Source organism: Lissotriton vulgaris, chromosome 5, assembly GCF_964263255.1.
Source record: "Lissotriton vulgaris chromosome 5, aLisVul1.2, whole genome shotgun sequence".
NCBI classification, from domain to species: Eukaryota; Metazoa; Chordata; class Amphibia; order Caudata; family Salamandridae; genus Lissotriton; species Lissotriton vulgaris.
Genome location: NC_141693.1, coordinates 1898449254 through 1898461906, shown reverse-complemented (window position 1 = coordinate 1898461906; position 12653 = coordinate 1898449254). Strand labels below are relative to the sequence as shown.

General features: G+C 44.9%; 1 protein-coding gene across 3 annotated transcripts in view; it reads left to right on the top strand.

The window, feature by feature from the left end:
• LOC147717663 (E3 ubiquitin-protein ligase TRIM39-like) overlaps positions 1-12110 on the top strand; it is a 58421-nt gene extending 46311 nt beyond the window's left edge. For all 3 annotated transcript variants that reach the window (XM_086924452.1, XM_086924450.1, XM_086924451.1), the window contains exon 10: positions 9228-12110. In XM_086924452.1, coding sequence (XP_086780578.1) covers positions 9228-9760 — 533 coding nt within the window. In that variant the 3' untranslated portion in view covers positions 9761-12110. The remainder of the gene's footprint in view (positions 1-9227) is intronic.
• The last annotated feature ends 543 nt before the right edge of the window (positions 12111-12653 follow it).

Below are 12653 nucleotides of genomic sequence, written 5' to 3'. Positions count from 1 at the left end.
CACAGGGAAAGCCAGGATGGGTTCCACAGCGGTATTCGTACAAGCGCCTTGAGACCCTTGCGGGTGAGTAGTGCGCTATACAAGTATCAATTTACATTTACAATTTACAATGTCTCTGGACTAGTTGCGCTATATAAAACTCAAAAAAAAAAAAAAAAATATATATATATATATATATATATATATATATATATATATATATATATATATATATATATATTTCTGCGAATGCCAGGGAGTTGTACAAATAGCTATCCTGCTGAGCGGAACTGTCTGGTAGGTTTGTGGAAAGTGTTGAGGTAGGTCAGTTCGGTGTTGGGCCATGCTTTTTATGTGTGCATGAGGATTTTGAAGAGTGCCCGTTTGTAGACTGGGAGCCATTAGCGGTTTTTGAGATTCGGGCGATGTGGGTGTAGTTTGTGTGAGTTTGGCTGCTAAGTTCTGTATGGGCTGCAGTTTTCTGGTCAATTGTCTATGATGCCTACATGGAGTGTGTTGCAGCTTGCTTGTGTTGAGGGTGTGGGTGACTCTTCAACTGCTGATAGGAAGCCACTTGGAAAATCTTCTTGAGTAGCTGGAGTGTGTAAAAACAGAACTCGGAGACTGTGTTTACTTGGCTAATTGTAGTGAGCTGGTTGTCAGCTACTATTTTGAGGTTCTTTGCATTCTTGACTGAGTTGGGAGTGGGTTAGAGTTTACTCTGTCACCAGGTGGAGTCCCATAGCAAGTCAGCTGGTCACCAGATGGAGTCCCATAACAAGGTTCCGAAGATGACTACGTCCGTCTTGTCTGTGTTGTGCTTGAAGCAGTTGTTTTTCATCCATCTGGCAACTTCAGACATGCATGCATCAAAATTGGTCTGGTTGTTTGGTGTATTGTTGTAGCGGGAAGGATGAGCTGGGTGTCATCTGCGTACAATAGCAAATAGACTCAGTGGGAACAGGTGGGGCTGTGTGCGGTGAACAGTGTGGGACTGAGCAGCAATCTTTGTGGTACTCTGCAGATGGCAGCAGCCGCCAAGGTGGAAGGAGTCGGGCCCACTGACAGGGTGGAAAATGAGCACATCCAGTGGAGCACGAGTCCTTGAATGCTGCCATCATGCAGGCATTGAATGAGGATGGGTTGGGAGATTGTCAACGGTGGCCGATAGATCTAATCCGATGAGGTCCGGGGTGTCTTTGTCCATGATCATTTGGATGTCATCCGTGGCAGTGATGAGTGGTGTCAGTACTGTGGGTGGGTCTGAATGCTGATTGACTGGCGTTGAGGAGGTGGTTGTCATTGAATTGTGTGACTAGACGTTTGTTCATGACTTTTTCCATGACTAGCCACGAAGTGCAACAGAACGAAATGCTAGTAGTTGGCTATTGTCTTACGGGCTGCTGAGGGTTTCTTTAGAAGAGGGAGAACCGTGGTGTCCTAGAAAGTGTCTGTGTTGATTGAGTAGTTCAGCATTGTGATGAGTGCTGTGTGTTGATGGGGCGTCCAGTCCTCTAGTGAAGACAAGGTGCAGGCATGGGTCTGAGGGTGCCCCAGACTGTATGGATTGCATGGTTGCTGTGGACTCTTGGGTGGTAATGGTGAGCCAGGTTGTCAGGATTGTCATCTATGTGTTGGGTGTGACAGGCAGGAGGGTGGAAAGATGAAGGGGTCTGGTTGGCACTTGAAGTTGTTGTGGATGCTGGTGATGTTGCAGCTGAAGAAGAGGGGCAGCTGGGTACAGAGGTCCTGTGAAGGAAAGTCTCTGGTGGATCTTGCTGCTGGACAGGTGAAGTCTTTCACAATGGCGAAGATGTCCTTGGCGCTGTTAGCACTACTTTTGATGCAGTTTGTGACGGCAGAATGTTTGGTAGCTTTGATTTGTTGGAAGTAGCATCTGAGGGACCTGTAGGTGACACCCTGGTAGTGTCTGCATCCGCATTTTAGTTGCTTGCAGTGGCATTTCGTGCGTCTGAGCTTTTCTATGAACCAGCTTGCATGTCCTCTGGTTCAGGTCGGTTTGTGGTTTTGAGTGGGCTGGGGTGTCTGTATAGGAGGTGATCCAGGAATTGAAGTTGGAGATTAATTTGGGGAGGTCATTGAGTTGTTGCTATCAGTGGTGTAGGGGCTCCATGGACCAGGATTCTTCTAAGATCTTTTTCCATTCTTGTGATATTTTGGCGATGGCATTCCTGCGGTGGTCTGGGAAGAGTAGATATAAGTGAACGAGGACGTGGTTGGACCAGGTGATAGGTGTTCTGCGGACAATAACAGCAATCCCAACAAGGGCTGTTCAAGCTACACAACCACAATTTGGGATTGCTGGAATTAGCCTAGTGACTGAGGATGCTGCGTATGTTGCAGTTGATGGTGATGTAGAGTTTGAAAGGTGTGTGTTCTATGTTGCTGTTGGAGCTTGCAGAGGTGTTAGAACACTGGATGCGCTTTTTGAAGATGATAGCAAGCCCACCTCCTGCTCAGTTAGGCCTGTCTTGGCCTTTGATCTTCTATCTGGAGGGGGTAGCCATGGTGATATTGAGACCCAACATGGGAGTCAGTCATGTTTCGAGCAGGACGAGCAAGTCCAGTGAGTGGTAGTGCAGCAGGTCCCAGAATTCTGTGGCACGTTTATTGATGAAGTGGGTGTGGAGGAGTAGTCGGGATAGAGAGTGGTGGGGACCGGGAGTAGGAGTGTCTGATGTGCATGGTTGTTTGTGTAATGTGTGTTTGGTGGGGTAGTTTTAAAGGGGGTGATGGAGAAGTGGCAGGTGCAGCAGGAAAAAAAAATGTGTCGGCTAGCAGGACTCTGCAGTAGCCCTGGTAGGTGTGTCTGGTTCAGGGTAGTAGTGGAGTAGCATCGTGGTAGGATGACTAGGGTCCTGGTGCTGGACACCAGCGACCTGAGGACAGGCGCTGAAGAACTTACCTTTGGGAGGTCTGCTGTATGCATCTGCACTGCAGCCATGTTCCAGTAAGAATGGGAGGGAGGAGCTTAAGAGTGGTGGAAGACCTTTAGCATGCAGCGGGAAGCAGACGCGGAAGAGGAGGTGGAAAAGGCCACCAAGGAAGGAGAAGGGTGCAAAGGGGGCAAAATAGTGGGAGAACGACAAAGCAGTTCGAGGTCAGGGCGGCAGAAACACTATAGAGCAAGATTAGATTCAAGAAGAAAACTAGGTGTAATGGCTGAGCATGAGGCCAAAGAGAACACACAAAATCTGGTAGGAGGAATACTTGCAATGTGTCTAACCACTCGAAATCGCTTGGGCGTAGCATTCTAACCCATCCTCTTTTTCACACCATGCCACTTCAGTTTAGACCCTGCCATATGCAAATCAGTATTCACCCTGCTCCAATAGGAGCAGTCCAGACCGAACTGCAAGGCCAGGTCCTCCCTGAACCAGAACACAAGCATCCCAAAAGTTGTTTCGCCCTAATTGCTGCTCTTCAGTTTTGTGTACTTGATTTCTGTGGCACAGAGTGAGTGCGAAGCCAAAGAGGCCACGGAAGCAAGTAATGAGTGGGAAATTCAGTAAAACGAGGAAAAGAGCGAGTGTGAAGAACCACCAATAAAGAGTATGGAATTCAAAGAAAAACATCAGCTTCAGGGCTTGGCATAAAAATGGAGTGAGAGCTTCTGTAAAACAGTACTTTCCACTGTAATCCTTTAGGTCTCTGAGCAGTGATAAATGCCTGTGTCTGCCTATAGTGGTTGTTTCCAACTGGTCAGTCTAGATTGGGTTTGCAGCTCTACGGCTGGAGAGGGTGCTATCCCAGAACCTAAAACAGGAAGTCTGAAACTGCATTGACATGTAGGTAAATCATCTACCAATTCTGCACAATGAATCAAATTCCAAGCAGCTCTTTGTCTTGCTAGTGACAGTTCAATCACAATCGCCACATTATTTTTTATCCTTCTATTATTGAACTGACCAGATGCTGCTTCTAAAGAATTCCGTACTTTCAGCCTTTTCCCTGGTTTTTACATAAGGTGAGAGTTCTTTCTGCAATTGCTCTAAATCTTAGTAAGAAAAGGGGACAGAGAAAAGACTGTAAGGAGCAGAGATAGCAATTTGTTTGACATATCAGTGGTAAGGTACTTTAACATAATCCAAAGTTCCTTTCACAGAGCTTCTTGACCTCCTAATTATTATTGTTCTTGTGTGGTGACCTTCTGGGCACTACCTCTCCATTTCTATTGGGTACTGTGCTAAAGTATTGAGTGGGGCCTTGTTGTTCTATCATCACATTAACTAGTGACATTGGATAGTTGTCAGATCATATTACTTCATTTACATTCTAGACCACAATACAAAAACTAACACTGCTATTAGGATTTGGTGCCAAAACAATCCATGAACTCCAAACAACAACAAGATGATTTGATAATGCTGCTCTCTGGCAGTATCTTTGTGTCAACAGCCTTGATTTGCCTCTGAAATGCAGTATGGGCTTTGATGAATTGCGATTCTAGAGGGTATTCAAGTCAAGTCAAGTCAGAAATTTATATAGCGCGCTACATACCCATAGGGTCTCAAGGCGCTTGAGGAAGGGGGAAAATTACTTGTCGAATATCCAAGTTTTAAGTTGCTTTCTGAATGCTAGGTGGTTCTGAGTAAGCCGAAGGTGAGTGGGAAGAGAGTTCCAGGTTTTGGCTGCCAGGTAGGAGAAGGATCTACCTCCCATGGTGGCTTTGTTGATGCGGGGAACAGTGGCCAAGGCTTGGTTGGAGGATCGTAGTTGACGGGAGGGGGTGTAGAAGGACAGTCTTGTGTTGAGGCATTCGGGTCCAATTTCGTTAAGTGCTTTGTGTGCGTGGGTTAATAGGCGGAAGGTAATTCTCTTATTTACGGGGAGCCAGTGGAGGTTTTTCAGGTGACCAGAGATGTGTTCTTTACGCGGGATATCAAGTATGAGCCTGGCTGAGGTGTTCTGGATGCGTTTGAGTTTTTTCTGGAGTTTTGCGGTGGAACCGGCGTAAAGGGTGTTTCCGTAGTCCAGGCGACTCGTGACAAGTGCGTGAGTGACCGTTTTTCTAGTTTCGGTGGGGATCCAGCGAAAAGTTTTTTTGAGCATGCGAAGAATGTTGAAGCAGGATGATGAGACAGCGTTGACTTGTCTGGTCATCGAGAGTGAGGAGTCCAGGATGACGCCAAGGTTCCGTGCGTGGTCCGTCGGGGATTGGTGCTTTTCCAAGGGCCTCTGGCCACCAAGAGTCGTCCCAGGCGGAGGGAGAGGTACCTAAGATAAGGACTTCTGTTTTGTCTGAATTCAGTTTCAGACGGCTGTGTTTCATCCACTCGGCTACTTCTTTCATTCCTTCGTGTAAGTTGTTTTTGGCGGTGTTGGGGTTCTTGGTGAGTGAGAGGATCAGTTGGGTGTCGTCAGCGTAGGAGATGATGTTGAGATTGTGTTGGCGAACGATGGCTGCGAGGGGGCTCATGTATACGTTGAAGAGGGTGGGGCTGAGTGACGATCCTTGCGGCACGCCGCAGATGACTTCAGAGGCCTCTGATTTGAATGGAGGGAGCCGGACTCTCTGAGTTCTTCCGGTGAGGAACGAGGTGATCCATTCCAGTGCTTTTCCTTGGATTCCGATGTTGCTGAGGCCCTGTAATAGGGTGTTATGGCAGACTGTGTCGAAGGCTGCGGAGAGGTCAAGGAGGATGAGGGCGACTGTTTCTCCATTGTCCAGTAGGGTTCGAATGTCGTCTGTTGCTGCGATGAGTGCGGTCTCAGTACTGTGTTTGGCTCGGAATCCGGACTGTGAGGGGTCGAGGGATTTGTTGCTTTCGAGAAAGGCGGCAAGCTGGTTGTTGACAGCTTTCTCGATGACTTTGGCCGGGAAAGGAAGGAGCGAGATGGGGCAGTAGTTTTTGAGTTCGGTGGGGCCAGCTGTGGGTTTTTTCAGAAGGGCGCGGAGTTCAGCGTGTTTCCAGCTTTCCGGGAAGGTGGCGGAGTTGAGGGAGCAGTTGATGACGTCTCGGAGGCGTGGTGCAATGATGGAGTCTGCTTTGTTGAAGATGTGGTGAGGGCATGGGTCAGTTGGGGATCCTGAGTGGATGGAGTTCATCAGGCGGATGGTGTCCTCAGTGGAGATTGGGTTCCAGTTGTTAAGAATGTTCAAGGGGGGGGAGAAGGTTCTGCAGATGGTTGGGTGGGTAGGTCTTCGGGTCGGTTGTCGAAGCTGTTGTGGATGTCTGCAATTTTGTTGTGGAAGAAGGAGGCTAGGGAGTCGCAGAGGGCTTGAGAGGGGGTGATGTCGTTGGAGTTTGCTAATGGGTTGGTAAATTCTTTGACGATGTTGAATAACTCCTTGCTATTGTGGGCGTTGTTATCTAGTCGGTCTTTGAAGGCGGCTTTCTTGGCGGACCGGATTAGTTGGTGGTGTATGCGGGTGGCGTTTTTGAAGGCGTCTCTGGTGTTGGAGTTTGGGTCTTTTTTTCCATGCTTTCTCGAGGGAGCGGCAGAGTTTCTTGGATTTCTTAAGATCATCGTTGAACCAGGAGGCCTTCTTGCTGCTTAGTTTGTTTTGATGTTTTTTCAACGGTGCTAGGATGTCGGCGCTTTTGGATAGCCATTGGGTGAAGTTAATGGCTGCTTGTTGGATGAGATTGATGTGACTATTGTTTTACCAGGGCTACTAATTCCAGTCTATTCAACAGGCCTTATAGCCCCCATCTGTTCTTGTCTCTACTTCTCTCTGCTGCTTTCCTCCATCGGAGCAGAGACAATCTGATTTCCTTATTCCAGGAGGATGAGTTCTACCCCTTTGTATAGGATGGGCAATGCTACCTCTAGTAGTCTGGAGTTTGTTATCAGAAGCAGGGTAAGGGGTGCCATATGACTGGATCTTACAGTGGTCCTTCTACCTTAACTGGTTCATGATAGTACATGGAGAACTGCTACTGTATAGGTGCAAAAACAACAGTTGATGGACAGAATGCAGAAGAATGTCATACATTCACTCCAGTATAAAGATCTGGGCCTAAATCCATCGTTTTTTTGCTCACCATGCCTTCCATTTTTAACCTAGCCGTATATCAGTCTTGACCCTGTGCCCCATTTGAAAAGTCCAGCCCGAACTGCCAAGCCAGGTCCTCCCTGGACTGGAAACCAGCATCCTAGGACCGGTTTCGGGCTTTCAGCCCTCATCAGCCAGGATAGCTTGATTCCAGTGGCATGGAGAGTACGGGACTCGCGTCTGAGCATACCCGTTCCACTCTGGGTGAAAAATGCAAAAACAGTGAGCAAAGTAACGATGGATTAAACCCAGATCTGTGACGGGGGGTGACCATTGTGCAACATTCCGTCCATCATCTTGTGTGTTTTGCTGTTCACCCTATGTGGGAAGGGTATGCCCAGACGTGGGTCCCGTGCTCACTAAGTCACTGGAGTCCAGCTATCCTGACTGAAGACGGCTGATAGCCAGAAACCGGTCCTAGGATGCTTGATTCCGGCCCAGGGAAGACATGGCTTAGCAGTTTGGTCTGGACTATTCCCATGAGGCACAGGGTCAAGACTGATTTGCATATGGCCATGCCTGAACTGGGGTGGCTTGGTGAGCAAAATAACGATGGATTAAACCCAGATCTGTGACTGGGGTGAATGTTTTGCCATTGGGCAACATTCAGTCCATCTTGTGTGTTTTGCTACTGTATAGGTGGCAAGAGTAACGTTTTGTACAATAGCATATGGCCCTTTCCATTGTTCTAATCACTTCCTTTCTGGTGTAGGTAGCAGAGGTAATACTTTATCCCTAGTACTGGATTACTTTAACCTGGTGTTTCAGTTGAGAAACCCCACTGGATATGAACAGTTTCTAGGGGTTGACCCACACTTCATGTTGTGCTTTTTAATTTGGGTGAACATATTGTTACCAATCTTCAAACCCTATTTTTCACCTGTAAGTAGCATCACGTACCTCTATGATGCTGTGGATGCCCACTTTAGATAAAAAAAATGCCTAAGGTTGACAACACCAGTTTAATCATGTCACTCGGTCACAATATCTCAAAACAATAGGACGAGTTACAATCCTTTCTGTCTGCAATTGTAAACCTTTTTCATGGCTAAAAAAACCTAATCAGGTAATCAATATTTCATCAGTAAAGGACGTCTCTTTTTACACCTGTTCGAACTACCTTCTGAAGTAAACCTACTCATCCCCAGCAGGATGAGGAGGAGGCCCCTCTTGTCCCTGAATTTCCTACCACCATGATGCCCTTTTGAATTTATTCATTTCTATCTATGCTCTATTCTTTGGTTGACTGAGTAGGCTGTAGCTAATTATCAATAGTTCCTTCAGACGAGAAAAATCCTCGGCCTTTTCCCCTGTCCTATAGCTTTCTTTTCTAAACCTTATCCAAACGGCTTGCTGTTTTAATATAGCTTTAATATCTAGCATGTGGTGTGTACCTGGAGTATCTGCTGCCTGATAGCTGCCCACCTAGCAGGGGCTTACAAGTAGCCTATTTGTTGTCTCCGCCTTTCAGGGGCCAAGCAGAATTTATGATAAATCCCTGGATATCTTTGAAGGACAAATGACAGTACGTTTGGGTGAACCTTGGCATTAACATCAGTAAAGATTGTGGCTTGGACACGTTGGTTCTGTGACCTACCAGCAGCTCTATCATTGAGGGCTGTTTTTAGGGCCTCATTTTCATGTTATTCAATGCAGTAATCTCCACACATAGGTTTCTGAAGATTGACACCTGCTGTGTTCTGAGATTTTTATTTTTTATCTGTATGTCGGCAGCATAATATAGATAGTCATTATTGGCTATTGTTTCATTTGTGGTACGTACTGTGCACCTGATGTTTGACAGTTTAGAAAGGATCAAAATGCAGATAGTAGATATTTGTGTTTTTAATATAAAAGTAAGTATAATTGTATATTTGGCCAAAAAATCCAGTGGTAGTGGCAACGATCTGTGATATATTGTCATTCAGTTTAAGGATTGATAGTTCCTTTATAAAACACATTGGATTGTATGTACGTGCTCTCTTTCCAGGCTGGCTATAGCAGAGGGAGAATGAAGAAATATGTAGCATGCTTTACATGCACACATCACTAGACTTTGGACTTTAAAGTACAGTCTTTTTTCAGTGTATATAGTTAAAAAGTTTCAATCTAATGAATTTAGTTTTACGCTGATTGTGAAGTTATTCTGATTGCCTAGAAGTACCATGATTGTTTTGAAAGGAATGACATAGCCATGCTCTAATTTAATTAATTTTTTTCTCTTTAGTGGACGTGATTTTAGACCCTGAAACTGCTCATCCCATTCTTATTCTGTCTGAAGATCTGAAAAATGTGAAGAGTGGGGCACGGAACAAGAAACTTCCCAATAGCCCTAGAAGATTTCTGTATTATCCTTTTGTCCTTGGACGCGAAGGCTTCAGCTCAGGCAGGCATTATTGGGAAGTGGAAGTTGGGGAAAAGACACGTTGGATTGTTGGAGTTTGCAACGATAATGTGAACAGGACAACAAAGTGTTCCCTCACACCCAAGGATGGATATTGGGCAATATTCTTGGTGCATGGCAAGTCTTACGGTGCTCTGACCACCCCTCCATCGCGCATCACCCCAAAAGTGAGCCCCCGAGTTGTTGGAGTGTACCTGGATTACGAGGCAGGGAGACTTGCATTTTATGATGTGGATGCACGATCTCGGCTCTTTGCTTTTCCTCTGTGCTCTTTTACTGGTACCCTGCACCCCATTCTCTGCCCAGATCACAGTGATGGTGGAAAAAATACTGGAGCACTACGGATCCATCAGTAACTGGGAAGGGTATCCAGGTTTTATATGATCGGTATACAGTGTGAAATAAGAGCAGGTCACCTGCTGGCCAAATAACATGCTTTATTTAAGGTACAAGCCACCATTCAGCATTTAATGCTGGGTCTAGTATTCTAGCTGCTAAGAGATATGTGCCCGCCTGGTTTGACAACCCCGAGGTCGCCACTAAAGGAGGTGTTTGTTTACTGCATAAACTGTGACTATTATAGGTCCTGGTGGATTTTCATTTCTGAGTCTGTCGCATTCCTACAGTTCTCCATAATTTGTGAGAGCCCTAATTTTATTACTTAAATTATTCAAAATCTGTATTTTGAATTTAAAAAAAAATACAAGCAGTTACCTGAGTGGGACAATGCATGCCTGTTTAACAGATTGCTTATACTTGCGGAACCTCTGCATGTTTAAACTGAAACTTGCACTCATCTATATCACACTGTTTCTTTGAAAGTGCTTTCCGACTTTCAAAGTTCTTTATTCATTGAAGGCTCGATAATATGACCTCTGCAACTGTGTATTATCTGTAAATAGTTTTCTCGATGCACATAAGGTCAGGGACTCACAGGAAATGTTTACTTGTGCTTAAGATATAATTGACGTTGACAAAATACTGCACACCGAGTAATTATTCAATGGACCTAGAAACCAACAGCACAACCTTTAGATTAAATATTTTGCAATGCAATTTGATACATACACTACAAAGGTTAAAATAATTTAGATGACCTAAAATGTCCTTAATTTCCTAATCCTGCACTTCAAATTGGACGGCCTGTCAGTCCTGTTAAGTCCACCCATTGAAATCTGTCTACTGCTAAGTGCACAAGATTAGAATCCAACAAATGTATAGGTTGTTAAAAAACCATTGTATGCATAATGCAATATATATGCAACATATGCCTTGTGCAATTATATGCATTGGAATGCAGGAAGGAAGGGAGTTGAGAACTGAAAAGGTCACCTGATTGCTGATATACTGCCCACATGATAAAAAAGTTCCTGGTGGGTCTTAAATGTTAACCTCCTGAAGCCTGCGCATAAACATATCCAAAAATGACCTCACATCTAGAATACTTCCAGAAGATGAATCTCCTGAATGTGACATAAAACCGGACTTATCAGTGCGGGTTACATCAGCTTGAAGGAGTAAGAATTGATGAGTTGTGAGCTGTAAATACTCCTGAGCCCTATATGGTAGTCCATTAGAGCAAGCTGTCCTTATGAACTAATCATCTTTCCTTCCAAAGGTCTTGTGGACTTTCTTACCCACTATGAGATCCAAAGCAGAAAGTTTGCCTCTTAACTTGTAAGAAAGTCCTAAAATATTATTTAGATACGAGTAATGATCAAAGTAAGTAAAAAGAACTGTTTAAAAAATATAGGAGTCTTCCTGAGCTGATTTGGTACAGCATCTTTAAAACTGACAGTATCTTGTGTTAACACTTTAATTAAAAGCAGACAGTCCCCTCACAAGGCCTGTTTTTGAAGTGGTAGATCAGAAAGCTGCTAACTTCTCAAAATATGTTGCAATTAGTGAGATTTGCAGAGTGGCCACTTGAGTATCACTCATCCCACATTTTGGGAAGTTCTTGACAAGAGTGCAGTAATTACGAGCAGGGTACATTGGGCACTTGATGAGTGATCCATGAATCTGCCTGTTGGCAGGCCCCTAATATATATTTTCTCATCTTACTACTTGAACAAATATAGTTGTTGCTCGCACCAGTTCCCAGGTGGGTGGACGATGCTGATAACCGCAGGCACAATTCAGAAAATATTTTCTAAAAAGAGAGATGTCATGTTCCAGAATTTTGACTCCTCCTTTCAAACATTGTTTTCTGGATGTTGCAACCTATTAGTGCATGCTCGAGCAGGCTTCTCTCAGTTCCCTCCTGCTTTCTCTGTAAAGAGCTGTGAAGTACGACACTGCTGTTTTTCGACAGTGGAGCTGTTACTGCTCCGCTGCTTTTCCACTTATATCGTTTGACAAACAGGATATTGGGTAGCCCCTCTGACATCATTCCTGTGGACCACCGCGCACGCTGTAGCAGCCCCAGATACGGAAAATGCTCAAATACCCCGGACCTAGTCAGAAACCATTCCCTAGCATGTAAGAAACCCTGCCTTTCGGTGTTTCAAAGACACACTGTGGCATCCTGGTCCTGTGTGTCTGTGCCTCATGACATAGCTGCGCTGATGTCATGAGACACTGGATTCTCAGATGGAATGTTATCCTTTGACCACTAAGCAGTTGCTATCTTACTTTATTGCTGGCTGGATGTTCACCTGTGGATGGGATCTTTTCTTGGAATAAACCTCTACTTTTTACCTACAAGTTGTGGATCCTTATTTTACATTTGGCGACGAGGATGGGATCAGTAACCACACACTTGTTGAGTTCTCTTAAATCAACACAGAGACGGAGAGAGTTGTCCGATTTCTTGGCTGCGACAATCGGGGCGACCCACTCCGTTCCCTCTACTGTCTCTATAATGCCTCCCTTGACCAGCTTATCAAGTTCATCTTTAACTTGTTCTCTGACCGCTACAGGTACATTACGCACTTTGCAGCAGACAGGTACAGCATCCTTCTTCAAGATGATACGATGACAATAGTCATTAAGGCATCCTAAATTTTCCGAAAAAACTTTAGGGAATTTGGATTTCAGTTCACTAGTGAAATCATGAGAAACTAATGAAACAATTTGAGGTGTGCAGGGAAAGGGTTCTTTTAGGAGAATAGGGGGTGTCGAATTCGGATCAAGCATAACACCCAAATCCTTGAGAGCAAACCAGCTTATTATGCTATCTCCTTTTTGAGAAACATAAATTTTTGCTTTGGCCAACCTATTCTTATAATTAATCATACCTTCAAAAAC